Below are 23,291 nucleotides of genomic sequence, written 5' to 3' on the forward strand. Positions count from 1 at the left end.
TAAGCATGGCAGGCTATTTTTAGTCTTAAGTTATTTTAGCTGAAATTGGTACAGCTGCAAATAAAGTATTATATAATGAATTGCTTATGGCCTTATCATTCAGACAGACAGTAGTTAACTTTTTCCAGACCAACAGAGGATCATTTGTTCTCAGTTAAGTGAAAACCCTAGTGACTTCTAGCTGTCTTTGATACCTATTGAGTCAAAACATTTACTTCGTTCAAGGTGTCTTTGATACCTATTGAATTAAAACATTTACTTTGTTCAAGCTAATTAATGCTAAAACCTTTAGAATAGAATTTATACCTGAAAAGAAATAATAATATAATATGAACATACTACTGTTTCATTCCAAAGCTTTTGGTAAGTGGGATTTTTGTTTGTTTGCTTTCGTGATGTCAAAATACAGCCTAGTTGCTTTTCAGTAAAACCAAATGTGCATACCTCTTAATAACAAACTTGTTTCTTATTGAATTAAGATTTTAAGAGTGTCTCATGCTTTGCTACCTATAGAAATTGTTTTAATGCTAATGAATTTTGGCTAATATTTTTATATGATGACTAGAGCATTATTTTTCCCAAGTTTTTGTATAATATAATGTTTGGTCCTTCAGTGCTAGTAAGAAGAACTTATCTTTAGCATTTAAAAATGCATCAATCAGTGCTATTTTAATACTCAAATCGCATTTTGGTCCTAAGTTTTAGAGTAAAATTTTTTCTCAATTGAAACATAGGTCCTGGTGAGCCAAACTTTTCTCTTATTGTTACTTTAGATCATGGAGTGCATCGGATCCTTTCTATACCAACGACAGGAGCATCTTGACTCTCTCCACAATGGACTCGTCTACTTGTTAAAGGGGCAGTAGTACTTTGTGGGAGCCATTTCAACTCCTTTCCTAAAATTCAGTGTGATCATCCTGGTAATGGCCACACTACCTCTGCGGAATTACTTTCTGAAATCTCTGGAGTAGTTCATGCCCACTCAGAGTTATAATGGCAAACAAACAAAAAGCATTACCATGCACCCCTGTCAGCTGCCCTCTTAATTTAAATCTGAACATGTTAAAATTTATGAATAAAGAGACATTTTTCATCTCTTTATCTGGGTTGTCCCCGTGTGCTTATGGGACTCCCAATGGCATTTCAGCCTTTTGCTAAGGCCACTAAATATTTTAACATCAAGGTAGAAAAGGGAGCTAATTCCTAGTTAACTGTATTTTTTAGTATGGCTTGGTTATTGAGTCTTCTGTTTAAATCTGCCTCTATAAATTATGCTGAAAAGTTTGCCTTGAAAACTCTATTTTTTTATTAGAGTTATATTTGAAACTTTTCATGGGAAAAGTTAATGTGAATAGTAAGGAATTTGGTCCCTCAGTGACCCATGTTTGTTCATTCATTAGTGCTTTCTAAGTTCACAGAGCAAATTAGGAGAATGCATTTCCAACCATTATTTGCTGCAGTATGGGTAGTAAATATATACCAGTACCAAAACTTCTCTAAATGTACTGTAACACAACCAGTTAAGTTAACCATATACATGCAAAGGGTATATCATATCTTACCTATAAATCAGGAATCAAGTCCATTCACCAAATTTCAAATTGATGTTTACTATTTTTGTGACAGTGTAAAGGACCTATAGTGGGTAAATTAGACACCATTAGCATATTATTATTTAATGTGTTTATCATTGGATCTTTCGCATGCTTTAATCTGGTTAATATATTTAAATTTGCTTTTTTTGTCTATCTGAAGGCTCTGTGTATAGTATTTTACGACACTGTTGTAAATTCAACTATAATCAATAAAAAATCAGTTTGAAAACTATTTAAATATTGCAAATACTTTTAATTATACAAATCAAAATATTAGGATAATTAAATCAATAAAATGAGAAGAGCCTCTTTCTGTAACTAGCTCAGAATTGCTCTTGCTTTTCAGTAAGCTAGCTTTTAGAATAAAGAATTTCAGATGAGAATCCTGTGATTTTTAGGTTAGTATACGTTATCTAACTTACAGCAGACTACTACAGTGAAGTGAAATCTGCCCAGTGTCCCATTATAAGGTGTGGCTATAGAATGTAAATGAAGCAAAGTCTAAAATGCTAAATTATATGGGGTAATGGCTGCAGTAAATTTAAATGCTAAAAATAATCAGGTATGTATTACTGCTGTTAACTCACTGCAGTTCAGTACTTGATTTTCATCCTGAGTTTATCATGTAGATGCAGTGTTGTCATTTGTTTTGATAAAAAGTAATGTTTAAAACTTGGAAATGATTATTAAAGAACTGTTACTCATCTCTAAGCATATTATTGTATACATATACATTCAAAATTGTATGGAAATGGTTAAGTAAGGTGTTGCCAAAATTTTCCCTGGAGAATATGATAATTCCTTTCTGTAGGTTTATTGCACAACCCTCCACCCCTTTCCCATTTCATGAATATAAGACTTCTGGAATTGGGCTGGTAGGGGAAGAATGGTAGAATTAAGACTTTACCTTTGTTCACTGGTAAACTGTTTTCTTGCTAATATAACATTTGTCCCTTTCAATAATGTAAGGATATTAGGTTATGAATTTCAGCCTAAATATTAATTTTCATAAATAGCCCTTCTTTAACTTAGATTGAGTTTAGGAAGATACTGTTATCCTGCAAATACAGTAAAGGGATAATGTACAGTGTGTACCCTTACCAGCTCATGTTCCAGAAGAGGAAATATTGCAGAAAATATTCAGTAGAGTATTAGTGGAGAATAATACAGAATTTGCTTTTTCTTAGAATGTCTTATAAAATGTTCATATAACAAAATGACGTTCAGTAGCCCTGCATTACATCTACCTTACAGTGTTTATTTGCCATCAGTTTAACTGACTACTAACACTAGGGAAGGACTGCAAAGCCATCAAGCAGTCTCTGACCAACTACAGCAAGGCATGAGGTCAGCTAGCCTATATGGTGCTCAAGGTGTGATTGATGCAATTTTCTGCGTTCAGTATTTGAAGTTATGTAGGAATTTTATATCTGAAAAAAGTTAATAGCATCCGCTGACATGCTTCTCCTAGTCTGTTGTTCAAAACCTACTCCATTTAAAGGAAGATTAGCTTGTAAGAAAGGGGTTTTCTTCTGTTTATTTAAGAAAGCAACTCTTGTCTACAAACTTGCAGTAGTTTTCTAGTGCTAAATATTCATATTGTAAAACTATTACTGCATAATCAGAAATTTTCTCCCTTGCATATTTCTTTAAAATTCTTTGGAAAGTATGATGTTGATAATTAACTTTTATCTGCCAAAACCAGGGTACGATGCTACATGTGTTACTGCTAGTTAGTGGTCCCAAATCTATTTGCCTCACTTGCTTGCTTTTGCCTAGCCTGAAGCCTGTAGCCCTGAAGATAGCAGCAAGCACCAAGTCAGTTTCCAAAATTGCCTATCAGCTGCTTTAGGTGACTCAGCACCCTGCCTTAGCTTTAGCAAGCATTAGGCTCACCCCAGAAGGAGTAGAATGTGGGCCAGGAGAACTATAGCTACCCAGCCTTTCTGTGGGGTTGAGAAGAAAAAAGGGGAGAATTTAGTTTGAATTTCTCTTAACTAGCCTCCTCCTTGGGTCTTAATCTCCCTGAGGTCCAAAGGCTTCCCAGACCTGATCCAAACTCTGGCACTGTCCTGAGTAGGAGGTTAAACAGAGGCAAATCATCCAGTTAGGGAATACCTTACTCAGACCAGGGTCGTTTCTACCGCGTTAAGATTGTGAAATTGGGCTCCTGTGGTAAGCTTCAGACTCCTATCTGATAGGCAGGAGTCACGGCCACTAAAAAATTTATAATTAATACCAAAACTTTTTAACATATGCTGCTCTGAAAAGTTATTGGGGACTGGGGAGAAAGGGAAAATCATCCATGTTTGTGTTTTTCCTGTAAATATCAATTTGGAGTATGATACAAGCAGGCATTAATAAGACTAACACACCAAAGAGTTATGTAAAACGTGTTTTATTAATTTTGGTCCCCCTTTAGAGACATTTTTATTTCTATCCTGATGAGTCATCTATTTTCATAAAAATAGAACATTATTAAAGTGCTGTTTATGTGAGATAACCTGAATGATATTCCTGCAAAAAATAGATCATAACTAATGATATGTTTGTAATAATGGTGACTTAGATTTTTATGAATAATTAGTAGTTGGAAATACTGTCACAACACTCAGTTTAAAATCTTGGACCTCAGACACTGTGGCTGTCTAATATCTAAATTATCTGCATTGTCAGTAAATGTAGTATACCTATTGTACAGCTCTCAGTAATTTTTTAAAGTTTATGAAATTATATTTATCAAATAAAAATTTTCCTATGTAAGTAAAAGTCTTTTTCCATTATTTGAATGCATTTTAAGCCTCTCTCTGCTCATCACAACCAGCACTGCCAAGTTTTTTGGGGTTTTTTTAGCTAAATTTTTACTACATTTTCCCTCCATTAGAGTACAGAAATTCCATTATGCCTTTCACTAACTGCAGTTTTCAAAAATCCAGAAGTTCTTTTGTTACCCAAGTTTTATAGCTTATCGGTACCGTTCCTGAAAAGCTGTCTGATTCAAATGCACCAACTGTAAAGGCCAACACACTTCAACTAGAAAGTGTATCATTCATGAAAAACCAGCCAGTGTAAATTTGGAAATGCCTTAGTTTAATAGAAAATATGTGCTTTCTGGGACTTCCTTGGCGGTCCAGTGGTTAAGACTCCATGCTTCCAATTCAGGGTTCAATCCCTGATCGGGGAACTAAGATCCCACATGTTGCATGGCACAGCCAAAAAAATTAAAGTTTTTAAAAATGTGCTTTAAAATATAACATTTAAAATATATATATAAAATATATATAACATTTATTTCTAAAATATTCTAACCTAATGATCAGTCATCGTTTCTAATGCTTCTTCAGTTGCCACGTAATTATTTCATCTACGTTTATTAAAAAGGTAAGCTGTTTTTGCATGTTAGTATTTGCAAAGGGTGACAATGTATATAATATATGTATTTTTATTTCTGAAATGAAACAAGAACATGATCCTGGACAAGTCAGTTTACCTCGGCATCTGTTTTTATTTTAAAAGGAGTTCAGGGTTTGGACTATCTTTAGGGTACTTCGGTCTTTAACTTTTATTGTACAACATAATGAATCATGTTCCTTTTTTATATATAAATTTATCTTTGGCTGTGTTGGGTCTTCGTTGCTGCGCACAGGCTTTCTCTAGTTGCGGCGAGCAGGGACTACTCTTCGTTGCGGTGCGCGGGCTTCTAATTGCGGTGGCTTCTCTTTGTTGTGGAGCACAGGCTCTAGGCACACAGGCTTCAGTAGTTGTGGCACGCGGGCTCAGAGTTGTGGCTCGCAGGCTCTAGAGTGCAGGCTCAGTAGTTGTGGCTCATGGGCTTAGTTGCTCTGCAGCATGTGGGATCTTCCCAGACCAGGGCTGAAACCCGTGTCCCTGCGTTGGCAGATAGATTCTTAACCACTGCGCCACCAGGGAAGTCCCTGGATCATGTTCTCAATGAATAGGAAATTTAGGGCAAGAAAGTAAAATTTTATGAGCAGCATTTCACTAGAAAATTTAGTGAATTCGAAAACAATTCAAGTTTTATTTTGAAGAGTAACTGACTCAAAGAACAAAGCTGTTGTAAATTGAGGTGAGTTCACATGTCTGTGTGAACAACTGTCTTTGGAAGTGGCAGATCTGATAAAAATCTGATGTCAGATTGTTTTGTGTGTGTGTGGCTGTGTTAGGTCTTCATTGCTGCATGCAGGCTTTCTCCAGTTGCAGCCAGCAGGGGCTACTCTTCGTTGCGGTGCACAGGCTTCTCATTGCAGTGGCTTCTCATTGCAGAGCACGGGCTCTAGGCATGCAGGTTCAGTAGTTGTGGCATGCAGACTCAGTAGTTGTGGCTCGCGGGCTCTAGAGCACGGGCTCAGTAGTTGTGGCGCACGGGCTTAGTTGCTCTGCGGCATGTGGGATCTTCCTGGACCAGGGATTGAACCCGTGTCCCCAGCCCTGGCAGGCAGATTCTTAACCACTGCACCACGAGAGAAGCCCTGATGTCAGATTTTTAATACTAATTTTTAAGGTAAAACGGTCTGTATTCAAGTAAAATCTGTAGACAGTGAAGTGCATAGATTTTAGGATTACGTTCTATTTCTTTTGACATTGTATACATCTGTGTGATCCTAATCCAAGTCCAGATAGAGAACTTTTCTATCATCTCAGAAGGTGTCCAGGAAATGTATTTCTCTCCCTTTCTGCCCTTGGCAACCATTTTTTTCTGTTATCTATTGTCATAGATCAGTTTCACCTGTTCTTGAATTTCATATAAATGGAATTATACATGTTCACTTTTGCATCTGACTTTGTTCACAATGTCTGTGAGGTTCATACATGTTGTTGCATATATCCATAGTTTGGAGGGTTTTTTCCTACTCTGTAGTGTTCCTTTTCATGAACATCCCACAATTTATCCTTTCTCTGGTTTATGGACATTTGAGTTATTTACAGTTTGGGGTGATTACAAATAAAGTTATTATGAACATTCTTCGTGGACGTGTTTTCATTTCTCTTATTAAATAATGAGTAGAATTTCTGGGTCATAAGGTAGGTTTATGTTTAATTTTATGAGAAACTGCCAAAAGTTTTCCCAAGTGACTGTAGGTGCCATTTTATGTGCATTTGTGTACAATGAGAGTTCCAGTTGTTTTATTATATCTCATGATTTTAATTTGCATAACAGATGATGTTTAACTCCTTTTTATATGCTTACTGACAATTTATCTTTTTTTTCTGAAATGTGTATTGAAGGCTCTGGCCATTTTTTTTTTCATTAGGTTGCTTGTCTCATTACAGAATGGTTGGAATCCTTTTTATAAGGATGTTAGTAAGTTCTTTGTCAGATGTATGTATTACTAGTATTTTCCCCCAGCCTGTGCTCTGCCTGTATATTTTCTTACTGGTGACTTTGGGGAGCAGGAGTGTTTTATTTTGATGAAGTCCATTTTTTTTCCTTTATGGTTATGTGTTTTTTTGTGTCTTATCTAAAATATTCTTGTCAACCCCAAGTTCATGAAGATAATTTCCTATGTTTTCTTCTGAAAGCAGCCTCTTACATTTAAGTCCATGATCCATCTCAAATTCACTTATGTGTAAGATGTGAGGCAAGGATTGAGGATCTTCCTTCCTCCCAACCCCCATAAGAGTATCTATTTGGTTTATCTCCATTTGTTGAAAATGTTCTCTATCTCCATTGAATTCATTTGGTGAATTCATTAATTCATAAAATTAGCTGACTGGGGAATTCCCTGGCAGTCCAGTGATCAGGGCTCCGTGCTCCCACTGCAGGGGGCATGGGTTTGATCCCTGGTTGGGGAACTAAGATCCCACAAGCCACGCAGTGTGGCCAAAAAATTTATAAAATAAAGTTAACTGTATAAATGTGGGTCTATTTCTGGACTCTCCAATTCTGTTCATTTATCCTTACACCGGTAGCACACTGTCTTAATTACTATAGCTTTATGCCTAGCTTTGAGATAAGGTAGTTTAAGCCCTTCAACTCTGTTGTCAAGATTGTTTTGTCTATCCTAGGTTCTTTGCATTTCCATATAAATTTTGGAATCAGCTGATCAATTTATTTAAAAAAAAATCCTGATATGATTTTGATTTGGATTGCTCTGAATTTATATATCAATTTTAAAAGCACTGACATCTTAATATTGACTCTTCTAATCCATGAACATGATATATCTCTCCATTTATCTTAGGTCTTTTCTCAAGAAGGTTTTGTAGTCTTCAGTATAAGACATCTGGCAAATCTTTGTTAAACTCTTAAAATTTTTAAGGTTTTTGGTGCTGTGATAAATAGAATTGTTTCTTAATTTATCTTCCAGTTACTCATTACTGTTATACATAAATGCAATTAATTTTTGTGCTTTTTACTTTGTAACTTAACAACCTTGCTAAATTCATTCAATTTTTCTATTTTTTTTAACTTTTGTGTAGAATGCTTTTGATTTTGATGTAAACAGTTGTCATCTGAGAATTCAGTTTTTTCAATTTTCATGCCTTTTGTCTCTTGTTATTGCATTATTGTACTGGCTAGAGCTTCCTGTACAATGTTAAATAGACATGGTAAGAACCATGAGGTGTTGAGTTTTGAAAATGTTTTTCCTCCATTTTTCAAGATGAGCATACGGTTTTGTATGTTTTAGCTTGGTACTATGGTGAACTATTTTGGTTGATTTTCAAATGTTAAACCAACTTTATATCCCTGAAATAAATTTCACTGGGGTATGATGTGTTATCCATTTATATATTGCTGTTTGATATGCTAATATTGTGTTAGAGGCTTTTGTATCCATGCTTATGAAGGATATAGATCTGTGATTTCATTTTCTTATACCATCCATCTCTGTCAGGTTTTGGTATTAGGGTTATGCTGGCCTCACAAAACAATTTGGGAAGTGTTCCCTCCTCCCCTTTTTTGGAAGAGTTTATGAGGTTGTTATTTTTTCTTTTAATGTTTTGAAGAATTCATGTCATCTGGACCTAGTTAGAGGGGTTTGGGGGGTGTTTTTTTTGCAGGGGGGGAATATTGTGGATCACAAATTCAATTTCTGAAACAGACACAGGATTATTCACATTTTCTGTTTCTTTTATGAAATTTGGTAAGTTGTATCTTTTAAGGAATTTGTCCGTTTCATGTAATTTCCAATATTTTTGACATAAAGTCCAGAATATTCTTTGATTATCCTTATAGTGACTATAGGGTATGTATTGTTTTTGCTTATTGGTAGCTTTTTTCCTAGACTTTTTACCTGACCAATCTTGGTAGGGGTTTGATCAAGTCTATTAATTTTTTCAAAGAATCAACTTTAGGCTTTGTTAATTTTACCCATTTATTTTTATTGCCCTATGCTCTCATTTGTATTATTCCTTTCTATTTTGATTTTGTTTTCTAACATTTATTCATTTATTTATTTGGCTGCACTGGGCCTTAGTTGCAGCACACAGGCTCTTTGCAGCGTGTGGGATCTTTAGTTGCAGCATGCGGGATCTAACCAGGGATCGAACCCATGCTCCCTGTATTGGGAGCAAGGATTCTTAACTGCTGGACCACCAGGGAAGCCCCTCTATTTTGGTTTTAATTTGCTCTTCTTTTATGGCTTTTTTGAAGCTTAGATAAATTGATTTTTAACCCTTTTTAATAAAGACATTAAAACTACACATTTCCCTCCATGTACTGGTTTAGGTGATTCCCACAGATTTTATCCTTTCATTGTTATTCAAATCAGAATATTTTATTTCCTTTATGATTTCTTTTTTGATCCCTGGATTATTTAGAGGTGTTTTGACTTCTAAATATTTGGGGGATATACTTTTTTTCCCTTCCAGTCCCTTCACTTTTTTCTTAATAGTGTTAGTCAGGATTTCCAATACTGTGTTAAACATTTGTGGTGATAAGGATATCCTAATCTTGTTTCTTATCTTAAAGGGAATGCATCTAAGGTTTACCCATTTAGTGTGATATATACTGTAGAGTTTGAGTATACATAGCTTTTCCCTCATTAAGAATATTTCCTTCTATTCCTAGTTTACTAACAATTATAGATAGGTGTTGAACTTTGCAAAATGATTGGTTCAACTAAAGTTATCATGAAATGTTTTACTCCATTATTTTATTAATATAGAGAAGTATATTGATGGATTTTTCTGATATTGAACAATCCTTGCATTACTGGCAGAAATCCTGCTTGTTCATGATGTTATTTTTAGTGCTCTGTTGGATTCATTTAACTATTGCTTTATGTAGGATTTTGAATCTGCATACATAAACAAAATGGGCCTATAATTTTCCTTTTTATTCTCTTGGTTTGGGTTTTTTGTTTCTGGTTTTTGAGTCAGTATTACAGTAATCTCAAGGAATGAGCTGGGAAGACCTCCCACTTCCCCTGTTTTCTGGTTTCTGGAACAACTTGCATAAAATAGAATTAGCTATTTTGAAAGTTTGGTAGAGTTTCATAGAATAAAAACATTTGGACATGAGGTTTTTTCAGAGGACAGGTCCTTGACTACTATCTCTAATATACTTTTTACAGTTATGAATCTATTCAAGTTATTCCTATATATTTTATATGTTTCTAGGAGTTTATCCATTTTATTTAAATATTTAAATTTAGTTCATAAGACTTTTATCTCCATACGTCTGAAATAATTTCTCCTCTCTTTCCACACTTTTGTTTTTTTAATCGAGGTATAATTGACAGATAACATTACTTTCAGGTATACAACATAATGATATTTGTATATATTGTGAAATGGTTAATAGGCCTAGTTAACATCCCTCACCGTAGTTACAAAATTTTTTCTTGCGATGAGAACTTTTAAGATCTCTCAGCACTTTCAAATTTGCAGTACAGTATTAACTGTAGTCACCATACTGTACATTACATCCTCATGACTTACTTATTCTGTAACTGGAAGTTTGTACCTTTGACCCCCTTCACCCATTTCACCCAACCCTAAGCCCCCACCTCTAGCAGCCACCAATCTGTTCTCTCTCTAATTCATGAGCTCAGTTTTCTTGTTTTTGTTTTTTAGATTCTGCATGTAAGTTGGCTCATACGGTATTTGTCTTTCTCTATCAGATTTATTTCACTTAGCATAATGCCCTCAAAGTCCATCCATGTTGTCCCAAATGGCAGGATTTCCTTCTTTTTTATGGCTGAATATTCCTTCATGTATGTATGTACATTTTCTTTATCCATTTCTTCATTGTTGGACACTTAGGTTGTTTCCATATCTTAGGTATTATAAATAATGCTTCAGTGAACATGGGTGTGCACATATCTTTTCGAGTTAATGTTTTTTCTTTTCTTTGGATAAATCCCCAGAAGTAGAATCACTGGGTCATAGGTAGAATTTCTATACCGTTTTCCATAGTAGCTACACCAATTTACATTCCTGCCAACAGGGTAGAAGGGTTCCTTTTCTCCACATCCTCAGCAATACTTATTTCTTTTTTTGATAGTAGCCTTTCTAACAGGTGTGATGTGACATTGTGGTTTTGATTTGCATTTCCCTGATGAGTGATGTTGAGCACCTTTTCATGTACCATTTGTATGGCTTCTTTGGGAAAATGTCTATTCAGATCCTCTGCCCATTTCTTAATTGGATAGTTTATTTTCTTGCTATTGAATTGTATGAGTTCCTTGTACATTTTGGATATTAACCCTTTATCAGATATATGATTTGCAAGTATTTTTTCCCATTCAGTAGGTTGCCTTTTCATTTTGTTGATGGCTTCCTTTGCTGTGCAGAAGTTTTTTAGTTTGATGTAGTCCCACTTTTTTATTTTTGACTTTGTTGCCTTTACTTTTGATACTGAATCCAAAAAATCAATGCCAACACTGATGTCAAGGAGTTTACCACCTATTTTTTTCTAGGACTTTTATGGTTTCAGGTCTTACATTTAAATCTTTATTTTGAGCTTTTGTGTGTGTGTGTGCGATACGAGGGCCTCTCACTGTTGTGGCCTCTCCCGTTGTGGAGCACAGGCTCCGGATGCGCAGGCTCAGCCACTCCGCAGCATGTGGGATCTTCCCGGACCGGGACACAAACCCACATCCCCTGCATCAGCAGGCGGACCCTCAACCACTGCGCCACCAGGGAAGCCCCCCATTTTGAGCGTGCGTGTGTGTGTGTGTGTGTGTATGGTGGAAGATAGTGGTCCAGTTTTCCCAACACCATTTATTAAGAGACTCCTTTCCCTGTTGTAGGTTTTTGGCCCCTTTGTTGTAAATTAATTGACCATACGTGTATGGGTTTTTTTCTGGTTTCTCTATTCTGTTCCATTGATCTATATATGTTTTTATGCCAATACCATACTGTTCTATTAGAGTTCTGTGATATATTTGGAAGTCAGGAAGCATGATACCTCCAGCTTTGTTCTTTTTTCTCAAGGTGGCTTTGGCTGTTCAAGGTCTCTTGTGGTTCTATACAAATGTTAGGATTGTTCTATTTGTGTGAAAAATGCCATTGGAATTTTGATGAGGATTGCACTGGATCTGTAATTTGCTTTGGAGAGTATGGACATTTTAGCAATAATCTTCTAAGCCATGAGCATGGACTAGTTTTCCATTTATTTGTGTCTTCTTCAGTTTCTTCAGTGTCATATAGTTTTCAGTGTACAGGTCTTTTGCTACCTTGGTTAAATTTATTCCCCAGTATTTTATTCTTTTTGATGCAATTGTACATGGGATTGTTTTCTTAATTTTCCTTTTTGACAGTTTGTTATTTGTGTATAAAAACACCACAGATTTCTGTATATTGATTTTGTATCCTGCAACTTTACCGAATTTGTTTATTAGTTTTAATAGTTTTTGGTGGAGTTTTTAGGGTTTTCTATATATAATATCATGTCATCTGTAAATAGTTTTACTTATTTCTGATTTGGATGCCTTTTATTTCTCTTTCTTGCCTAATTAATTGCTCTGCTTAGGACTTCCAATACTATGTTGAATAAAAGTGGCAAAAGGGGACATACTTGTCTTGTTCCTGATGTTAAAGGAAAAGCTTTTAGCTTTTTAGCATTCAGCATTTTATCTGTGGGCTTGTCAAATGGCCTTTATTATGTTGATGTGTATCTTCTCTATACCCACTTTGTTGAGAATTTTTATCATAAATGAGGGTTGAATTTTGTCAAAAGCTTTTTCTCCATCTATTGAGATGGACAAAATAAAGGATAAAAATCATATGACAAGGTAGTATATTACATTTATTTATTTGCAGATGTTGAACCATCCTTGGATCCCTGGAATAAATCCTACTTGATCATGGTGTCTGATCCCTTTAATGTATTCTTGAATTCAGTTTGCTAATATTTTGTTGAGGGTTTTTGTATCTCTGTTCATCAGGGATATTGTCCTGTAACTTTTCTTCTTGCGGTGTCCTTGTCTGATTTTGGAACCAGGGTAATGCTGACCTCATAAAATGACATTGGAAGGATTCCTTCTTTTTCTGTTTTTTTAGAAGAGTCTGAGAAAGTTTGGTATTAATTCTTTAAATTTTGGTAGAATTCACCAGTGAAGCCATATGGTCCTGGAGTTTTTGTTTGTTGGGAGGTTTTGGATTACTGATTCAATCTCCCTACTAGTAATTGATCTACTCAGATTTTCTGTATGTTTCTAGGAATTTATCCATTTCTTCTAGGCTATTCAATTTGTTAACATATAATCGTTCATAATAGTTTCATGATCCTTTGAATTTTTGTGGTATCACTTGTAACATCTCTTTCATTTATTTGAGTGCTCTCTTTTTCTTGATGGGTCTAGATAAAGGTTTGTCAATTTTGTTTACTTTTCAAAGATCCAGCTCTTAGTTTTATTGATCTTTTTCTATTGTCTTTTTAATCTATTTCCAGTCTGATCTTTGTTATTTCCTTCCTTTTACTAATTAGGGCTGTTTATTCTTCTTTTTCTAGTTCCTTAAGGTGTAAAGTTAGGTTATTTGAGATTTTTCTTGTTTCTTGTTTCTTTCTAGGCACTTATCTTCCCTCTAAGAATTGTATTCCCATAAGTTTTCATATGTTGTATTTCCGTTTTCATTTGTCTCAAGGTATTTTTTATTTCTCTTGATTTCTTTTTTGACCCTTTGGTTGCCCAGTAGCATGTTGTTTAATCTACATATTTGTGAATTTTCCAGTTTTTTGTTTGTTTCTTTGTTTTGTAATTGATTTGTAGTTTCATACCATGTGCTCAAAAAAAGAAGCTTGATATGATTTCAATCTTCTTAAATTTATTAAGACTTGATTTGTGGCCTAAAATCTGTCCTGGAGAATGTTCCTGTGCAGTTGAGAAGAATGTGTATTTTGTTGCTTTAGGATGAAATTTTCTGTATATTCTGTTAAGTCCATCTGGTTTAGCATATCATTTAAAGCCAATGTTTTCTTAATTGATTTTCCATCTGGATGATCTATTTATTGACAGTGGAGTATTAAAGTCCCCTACTATTACTGTATTGCTATCTATTTCTCCCTTAAAGTCTGTTAATATTTGCTTTATATATTTAAGTGCTCCTGTGTTGGGCTCCTAAATGTTTACAAATATTATATCCTTTTGTTGGATTGACCCCTTTATCATTACGTAATGCCCTTGTCATTTATTACAGTCTTTCTTTCTTTTAAAGTCTATTTTGTCTAATATAAATGTAGCCACTGCAACTTTCATTTGGTTTCTATTTACATGGATTGTCTTTTTTAGTCCCTTCACTTTCGGTCAGTGTGTGTCCTTACATCTGAAGTGAGTTACTTGTAGACAGCTAGATTGGTCTTGGGTTGGTTGGTTGGTTGGTTTTTTATCCATTCACCTAGTCTATCTTTGGGTAATGTAGTCCATTTACTTTTAAAGTAATTATTGATAGGTATATACTCATGGCCATTTGTGCCTTGTTTTCTGGCTGTATTACAGTTTCTCTGTCCCTTTCTTCTCTTGCTCTCTTCCTGTGTGATTTGATGATTTTCTTTTGTGGTATGCTTAGATTCCTTTCTCTATCTTTTGTGCATCTATTATAGGTTTTCCTTTGTGGTTACCATGAGGTTTACATATAACAAAACAGTCCTTGAAGTTGATAACAACTTAAGTAAGTATGAACACATTCTAAAGCTCTATATTTTCACTCTCTCCCACTTACGTTTCAGGGTTTTGATGTCACACTTTTCATATTTTTGTATTGTGTATCACTTAACTATTATAGTTATTTTTACTACTTTTGTCTTTTAACCTTCGTACTAGTTTTATAAGTGATTAATCTTTATAAGAATTAAGCTTTATTTAATCTAAGTTTTCTAAGTGTTTAATGATTTTAATTAAAAATTTTAAGTAAGTTTCTATTTCCAAGTATTTGGGGGGATACACTATTTTTAATTATTTATAATTCTGTTATAGTCAGAAAACATACGCTGAATGATTCCAGACCTCGGGAATATATTAAAACCCAGCATTTGATATATCTTGGTGAATGTTCCAAGTGCACATCAAGACTTTGTTTCTGGTTCTGCATTTAAAGAGCTGGAAGTCACCACTCCATCCTAGCAGCAAGTAAGAAGTTGAACAGGTATTTTAAAACTTCTTGAATTCAAAACAGACTGGAGGACAGAGGACAAACTGCTGCCCCATATTGGAAAGGCAGGCAAATACAAAGACTGGAAAAAAAAAAAAAAACCAATATATTATGCAAGTACTTTGGTACAATTACAAACGGTATAACATATGTACAATGGTAATATCAATAAAAGAAATAAAGGAAAAGATGAAATATTTCAAACAACAACAGATTTCCCCCAAGTTAATGTCAGACACCAAACCACAGATCCAGGAAACTCAGAGATCACCAAGCTAATCTGAAGGAAGCCAGAGGTAAGAAACATTTTATCTACAGAGGAACAAAGATAAATATCACATCTAACTTCTCAGAAGCCATGTGAGCAAGAAAAAAATGGAGTGAACTATTTAAATTTTTGAGAAAAAAATATCACCAACATAGATATCTGTACTCTGCAAAACTGTTCTTTCAAAACTAAAGAAATAAACACTTTCTCAAACAAAAACTGATGGAATTTGTTGCCAGTACACTCACCATATAAAGAGAATGAATGTAATATAGGTCAAAAACGCAGATCTATATAAAATAAGGAAGAGCAATGAAGAAGGAATAACTGAAGGTAAAATAAAAGCTTTTATTTTTAGTTGATCTAACAGATAACAGTTTCTTCCAAATGCCAACAATGTATTCGATTATGTATGCTTAGGTATTTGTGTTATGAATATGTATGCTAATGTATATGCTTATATATAAGTGAAATGAATAACAGCAGTGATACAAAGAACGGGAAGAAGGATTTAGGATTATTTTATTACTATAAGGTACACTACCTGTGATGTGTTATTTGACAGAATTGGATTAGCTTTAATTGTATATACAAATTCTAGGGCACCCACTAAAAACAAGGTGGGAAATAAAGTATAACTAATATGCTAAGAAAGGAGAGAAATGGAATCATAGAAAATGCTATTAAAACTACAAAAGCCAGAAAAAGAATCAAAGACAAAAATAGAACAAGGGCAACAAATAGAAACAGTAATGCCTATGATAGTAATAGAAATGTATCAGTAATGTTATTTAATCAGTATGTTATTTAAATGTACCTATTTAAAAATAGAGATTAGAGTGGATCTAAAAACATGACCAAACAAACAATATGTTATCTACAAGAAACCCATTTTAAATACAAAGACATATAGATTAAATGTAAATGGATGGACTTCCCAGTGGTCCAGTGGTTAAGACTTTGCCTTCCAATGCAGGGGGTGCAGGTTTGATCCCTGGTCATGGAGCTAAGATCCCATATGCCTCAGGGCCAAAAAAAAAACATAAAAGCAATATTGTAACAAATGCAATAACGATTTTAAAAATGGTCCTGGTCCACACCGAAAAATCTTTAAAAAAAAAATAAATGGATAGAAATACACCACACTAATGCTAATCGAAAGAAAGCAAGAGCAGCTATATAATTTTCAAGAAGAGCAGATTTCAAAGCAAGGAACATTTTCAGTAATAAGGGCACTAGATAATGACAAAGGGAAGATACAACAACTTTATGAAGCTATAAAAGAAGATATAACAAATTTAATGTGCATGTGCCTCAAAACAGCATCAAACTATGTGAAGGAAAAACTAATAGAAATACATAAATTCACTGTCAGACTTGGAGATTTCAACAACCCTGATCAGAAGTGGACAGATCCAAGCCAAAAATCAGGATATAGTTGGACTAAACAACGTCATCAATCAACTGGATAAAATGGACATCTATAGACTGCTTTATCCAACAACAGAATACAAAGTCTTCTCAAGCTCACATTAAACATTCACCAAGATAGACCACATCTGGGACATAAAACACACCTTTAAAAGAATAGAAATTATGCAATATCTGCTCTCAGACCACAGTACAATTAAACTAGAAATAAGTAACAAGAAGATAACTGGAAAATTCTAAAATACATGGAGATTAAGCAATACTTCTAAAAAACACAAGAGTCAATCAAAGAAGAAATCTCCTCCAAGAGAAATTTTTAAAATATTTTGAACTAAATGAAAACACAACTTACCAAAATTTGTGGGATGCAGCAAAAGCAGTGTTTAGAAGGAAATTTATAACATTAAATGTATATATTAGAAAAGATACAAAATTAATAATTAAATATCCACTTTAGGAAACCAGAAAGAGAAGGGCAAATTATATCCAAAGTCAGCAGAAGAAAAGACATAGTAAGAACTACAGCAGAAATTAATGAAATTGAAAACAGGATATCAATAGAGAAAATGAGTGAAACCAAAATCTGGTTCTTTGAAGGAAGCAATAAAATTGATAAATCTCTAGCCAGGCTAACTGAGGAAAAAAGGAAGGGAAACAAATACTAATATCAGAACTGAAAGAGGAGACATCACTACAGATCCCAAAGACGTTAAAAGGATAATAAAGGAAGATTCTGAACAACTCTATGGCCACAAATGTGATTACCTAGAATAAACAGACCAATTCCTTTAAATACACAATTGTCAGGGAACCTACAAGATGGCAGAGGAGTAAGACATGGAGATCACCTTCCTCCCCACAAATACATCAAAAATACATCTACATGTGAAACAACTCCTACAGAACACCTACTGAACGCTGGCAGAAGACCTCAGACTTCCCAAAAGGCAAGAAAATCCCCACGTACCTGGCCATGTGGCTGACAGGGTCTTAGTGCTCCAGCCTGGTGTCAGGCCTGAGCCTCTGAGGTGGGAGAGCCGAGTTCAGGACATTGGACCACCAGAGACCTCCCGGCCCCACGTAATATCAATCGTTGAGAGCTCTCCCAGAGATCTCCATCTCAGCAGTAAGACCCAGCTCCACCCAATGGCCAGCGAGCTCCAGTGCTGGATACCCCATGCCAAACAATTAGAAAGACAGGAACACAACCCCACCCATTATCAGAGAGGCTGCCTAAAATCATACTAAGTTCACAGACCTGCCCTGCCCACCAGAAAGACAAGATCCAGCCCCACCCACCAGAACACAGGCACCAGTCCCCTCCACCAGGAAGCCTACACAAGCCACTGAACCAACCACATCCACTGGGGGCAGACAGCAAAAACAAGGGAACTATGAACCAGCAGCCTGTGAAAAGGAGACCCCAAACAGTAAGTTAAACAAAATGAGAAGAAAGAAATATGCAGCAGATGAAGGAGCAAGGTAAAATCACACCAGACCAAACAAATGAAGAAGAAATAGGCAGTCTACCTGAAAAAGAATTCAGCGTAATGATAGTAAATATGATCCAAAATCTTGGAAATAGAGTGGAGAAAATACAAGAAACGTTTAACAAGGACCTAGAAGAACTAAGAGCAAAAAAACCCAATGATGAACAACACAATAAATGAAATTTAAAATTCTCTAGAAGGAATCAATAGCAGAAGAACGGATAAGTGACCTGGAAGATAAAATAGTGGAAATGACTACCACAGAACTGAATAAAGAGAAAAGAATGAAAAGAATTGAAGACAGTCTCAGAGACCTCTGGGACAACATTAAATGCACCAACATTCAAATTATGGGGGTCCCAGAAGAAGAAGAAGAAAAGAAAGTGTCTGAGAAAATATTTGAAGAGATTATAGTTGAAAACTTCCCTAATATGGAAAGAAAATAGTCAATCAAGTCCAGGAAGCACAGAGAGTCCCATACAGGATGAACCCAAAGAGAAACACACCAAGACACATATTCATCAAACTATCAAGAATTAAACACAAAGAAAAAATATTAAAAGCAGCAGGAAAAAGCAACAAATAACATACAAGGGAATCCCCATAAGGTTAACAGCCGATCTTCTAGCAAACACTCTGCAAGCCAGAAGGGAGCAACAGGACATATTTAAAGAGATGAAAGGAAAACACTTGCAACCAATATTACTCTACCCAGCAAGGATCTAATTCAGATTCAGTGGAGAAATTAAAACCTTTACAGACAAGCAAAAGTTACGAGAATTCAGCACCACCAAACCAGCTTTACAACAAATGCTAAAGGAACTTCTCTAGGCAGGAAGCACAAGAGAAGGAAAAGACCTACAATAACAAACCCAAAACAATTAAGAAAGTGACAATAGGAACATACATACTGATAATTACCTTAAATGTAAATGGATTAAATGCTCCAACCAAAAGACATAGACTGGCTGAATGGATACAGAAACAAGACCTGTATATATGCTGTCTACAAGAGACCCAGTTCAGACCTAGGGACACATACGGACTGAAAGTGAGGGGATAGAAAAACATATTCCATGCAAATGGAAATCAAAAGAAAGCTGGAGTAGCAATTCTTATAGTAGAAATAATAGACTTTAAAATAAAGACTATTACAAGAGACAAAGAAGGATACTACATAATGATCAAAATATAACAACTGTAAATATTTATGCACCCAACATAGAAGCACCTCAATACATAAGACAAATGCTAACAGCCATTAAAGGGGAAATCGACAGTAACACAGTTATAGTAAGGGACTTTAACACCCCACTTTCACCAATGGACAGATCATCCAAAATGAAAATAAGGAAACACAAGCTTTAAATGACACATTAGACAAGATGGACTTAATGGATATTTATAGGACATTTCCATCCAAAAACAACAGAATACACTTTCTTCTCAAGTGCTCATGGAACATTCTCCAAAATAGATCATACCTCGTGTCACAAATCAAGCCTCAGTAAATTTAAGAAAATTGAAATCGTATCAAATACCTTTTCTGACCAAAACGCTATGAGACTAGATATCCATTACAGGAAAAAAAAACTGTAAAATATACAAACACATGGAGGCTAAACAGTACACTACTAAATAACCAAGAGATCACACTAAAGAAACCAAAGAGGAAATCAAAAAATACCTAGAAAAAGATGACAATGAAAACACAATGACCCAAAATCGATGGAATGCAGCAAAAGCAGTTCTAAGAGAGAAGTTTATAGCAATACAATCCTACCTCAGTAAACAAGAAAAATCTCAAGTAAGCAACCTAAATTTACAGCTAAAGCAATTAGAGAAAGAAGAACAACAAAAAGTTAGCAGAAGGAGAGGGCTTCCTTGGCAGCATAGTGGTTGAGAGTCCGCCTGCCGATGCAGGGGACACGGGTTCGTGCCCCGGTCCGGGAAGATCCCACATGCCATGGAGCAGCTGAGCCCGTGAGCCACGGCCGCTAAGCCTGTGCGTCCAGAGCCTGTGCTCCACAATGGGAGAGGCCACAGCGGTGAGAGGCCTGTGTACCGCAAAAAAAAAAAAAAAAAAAAAAAAAAAAAAGGAAAGAAATAAAGATCAGATCAGAAATAAATGAAAAAGAAATGAAGAAAACGATAGCAAAGATCAAAAAACTAAAACCTGGTTCTTTGAGAAGATAAACAAAATTGATAAACAATTAGCCAAACTCATCAGGAAAAAAAGGTAGAAGACTCAAATCAACAGAATTAGAAATGTAAAAGGAGAAATAACAACTGACACTGCAGAAATACAAAGGACCATGAGAGATTACTACAAGCAACTATATGCCAGTAAAATGGACAACCTGGAAGAAACAAATTCTTAGAAAAGCACAATCTTCCGAGACTGAACCAGGAAGAAATAGAAAATATGAACAGACCAATCAAAAGCACTGAATTTGAAACTGTGATTAAAAATCTTCCAACAAACAAAAGCCCAGGACCAGATGGATTCACAGGCGAATTCTAGCAAACATTTAGAGAAGAGCTAACACCTATCATTCCCAAACTCTTCCAAAATGTAGCAGAGGAACACTCCCAAACTTGTTCTACGAGGCCACCATCACCCTGATACCAAAACCAGACAAAGATGTCACAAAAAAAGAAAACTAAAGGCCAATATCACTGATGAACATAGATGCAAAAATACTCAACAAAATACTACCAAACAGAATCCAACAGCAAATTAACAGGATCATACACCATGATCAAGTGGGATTTATTCCAGGGATGCAAGGATTGTTCAATATACACAAATCGATCAACATGATACTCCATATTAACAAATTGAAGGATAAAAACTATATGATAATTTCAATCGATGCAGAAAAAGCTTTTGACAAAATTCCACACCCATTTATGATAAAAACTCTCCAGAAAGTAGGCACAGAGGGAACCTACCTCAACATAATAAAGGCCATATATGACAAACCCACAGCCAACATCGTTCTCAGTGGTGAAAAAAATGAAATCATTTCCACTAAGATCAGGAACAGGACAAGTTTGCCCACTCTCACCACTATTATTCAACATAGTTTTGGACGTTTTAGCCACAGCAATCAGAGACAAAAAAGAAATAAAAGGAATCCAAATTGGAAAAGAAGTAAAACTGTCACTGTTGCAGATGATATGATACTATACATAGAGAATCCTAAAGATGCTACCAGAAAACTACTAGAGCTAATCAATGAATTTGGTAAAGTAGCAGGATACAAAATTAATGCACAGAAATCTCTTGCATTCCTATACACTAACAACGAAAAATCTGAAAGAGAAATTAAGGAAACAATCTCATTCACCATTGCAATAAAAAGAATAAAATACATAGCAATAAACCTTCCTAAGGAGTCAAAAGACCTGTATGCAGAAAACTATAAGACACTGATGAAAGAAATTAAAGATGAGAGAAACAGATGGAGAGATATACCATGTTCTTGGATTGGAAGAATCAATGTTGTGAAAATGATTTTACTACCCAAAGCAATCTAGAGATTCAGTGCAATCCCTATCAAACTACCAATGGCATTTTTCACAGAACTAGAACAAAAACTTGCACAATTTGTATGGAAACACAAAAGACCCCGAATAGCCAAAGCAATCTTGAGAAACAAATCGGAGCTGGAGGAATTAGGCAACCTGACTTCAGACTATACTACAAAGCTACAGTAATCAAGACAGTATGGTACTGGCACAAAAACAGAAATAGAGATCAATGGAACAGGATAGAAGGCACAGAGATAAACCCACACACATATGGTCACCTTATCGTTGATAAAGGAGACAAGAATATACAATGGAGAAAAACAGCCTCTTCAATAAGTGGTGCTGGGGAAACTAGACAGCTACATGTAAAAGTACGAAATTAGAACACTCCCTAACACCATACACAAAAATAAATTCAAAATGGATTAAAGACCTAACCGTAAGGCCAGACACTATAAAACTCTTAGAGGAAAACATAGGCAGAACACTCTATGACATAAATCACAGCAAGATCCTTTTTGACCCACCTCCTAGAGATATGGAAATAAAAATAAACAAATGGGACCTAATGACACTTAAAAGCTTTTGCACAGCAAAGGAAACTATAAATAAGATGAAAAGACAACCCTCAGAATGGGAGAAAATATTTGTAAATGAAGCAACTGACAAAGGATTAGTCACCAAAATATACAAGCAGCTCATGCGGCTCAATATCAAAAAAACCAAACAACCCAATCCGAAAATGGGCAGAAGACCTAAATAGACATTTCTCCAAAGAAGATATACAGATTGCCAACAAACACTTGAAACGGTGCTCAACACCACTAATCATTAGAGAAATGCAAATCAAAACTACAGTGAAGTATCAATCAACTCACACTGGTCAGAATGGCCATCATCAAAACATCTACAAACAATAAATGCTGGAGAGGTTATGGAGAAAAGGGAACCCTCTTGCACTGTTAGTGGAAATGTAAATTGATACAGCCACTATGGAGAACAGTATGGAGGTTAAAAACTAAAAATAGAACTACCATATGACCCAGCAATCCCACTACTGGGCATATACCCTGTTAAAACCATAATTCAAAAAGAGACAATGTTCATTGCAGCTCTATTTACAATAGCCATGACATGGAAGCAACCTAAGTGTCCACTGACAGATGAATGGATATAGAAGATGTGACACGTATATACAATGGAATATTACTCAGCCAGAAAAAGAAACCAAATTGAGTTATTTGTAATGAGGTGGATAGACCTAGTGTCTGTCATACAGAGTGAAGTAAGTCAGAAAGAGGAAAACAAATACTGTATGCTAACACATATATATGGAATCTTTAAAAAAAAATGGTTCTGATGAACCTAGGGGCAGGACAGGAATAAAGACGTAGACATAGAGAACGGATTTGA

The 23,291-nt window shown here is 35.3% G+C and overlaps 1 protein-coding gene and 1 long non-coding RNA gene across 10 annotated transcripts in view; both read left to right on the top strand.

The window, feature by feature from the left end:
- Window positions 1-21,716, top strand: part of LOC125964569 (uncharacterized) — a 348,406-nt gene extending 326,690 nt beyond the window's left edge. Inside the window, exon 2 of the long non-coding RNA XR_007477719.1 lies at window positions 18,552-21,716. This is a non-coding gene — a long non-coding RNA (uncharacterized LOC125964569). The remainder of the gene's footprint in view (window positions 1-18,551) is intronic.
- The window catches only part of ATP11B (ATPase phospholipid transporting 11B (putative)), a 138,826-nt gene extending 117,110 nt beyond the window's left edge, over window positions 1-21,716 (top strand). For 4 of the 9 annotated variants that reach the window (XM_033403098.2, XM_049710644.1, XM_033403103.2 and 1 more), the window contains one exon: window positions 14,605-14,827. In XM_033403098.2, coding sequence (XP_033258989.1) covers window positions 14,605-14,812 — 208 coding nt within the window. In that variant the 3' untranslated portion in view covers window positions 14,813-14,827. Of the gene's footprint in view, window positions 1-773; window positions 4,365-14,604; window positions 14,828-14,977 lie in introns of those variants that run through there. The other 5 variants (XM_033403101.2, XM_004278401.3, XR_004476027.2 and 2 more) reach the window with 4 other exon arrangements.
- Window positions 21,717-23,291: the final 1,575 nt, after the last annotated feature.

Source organism: Orcinus orca, chromosome 5, assembly GCF_937001465.1.
Source record: "Orcinus orca chromosome 5, mOrcOrc1.1, whole genome shotgun sequence".
NCBI lineage: Eukaryota > Metazoa > Chordata > Mammalia > Artiodactyla > Delphinidae > Orcinus > Orcinus orca.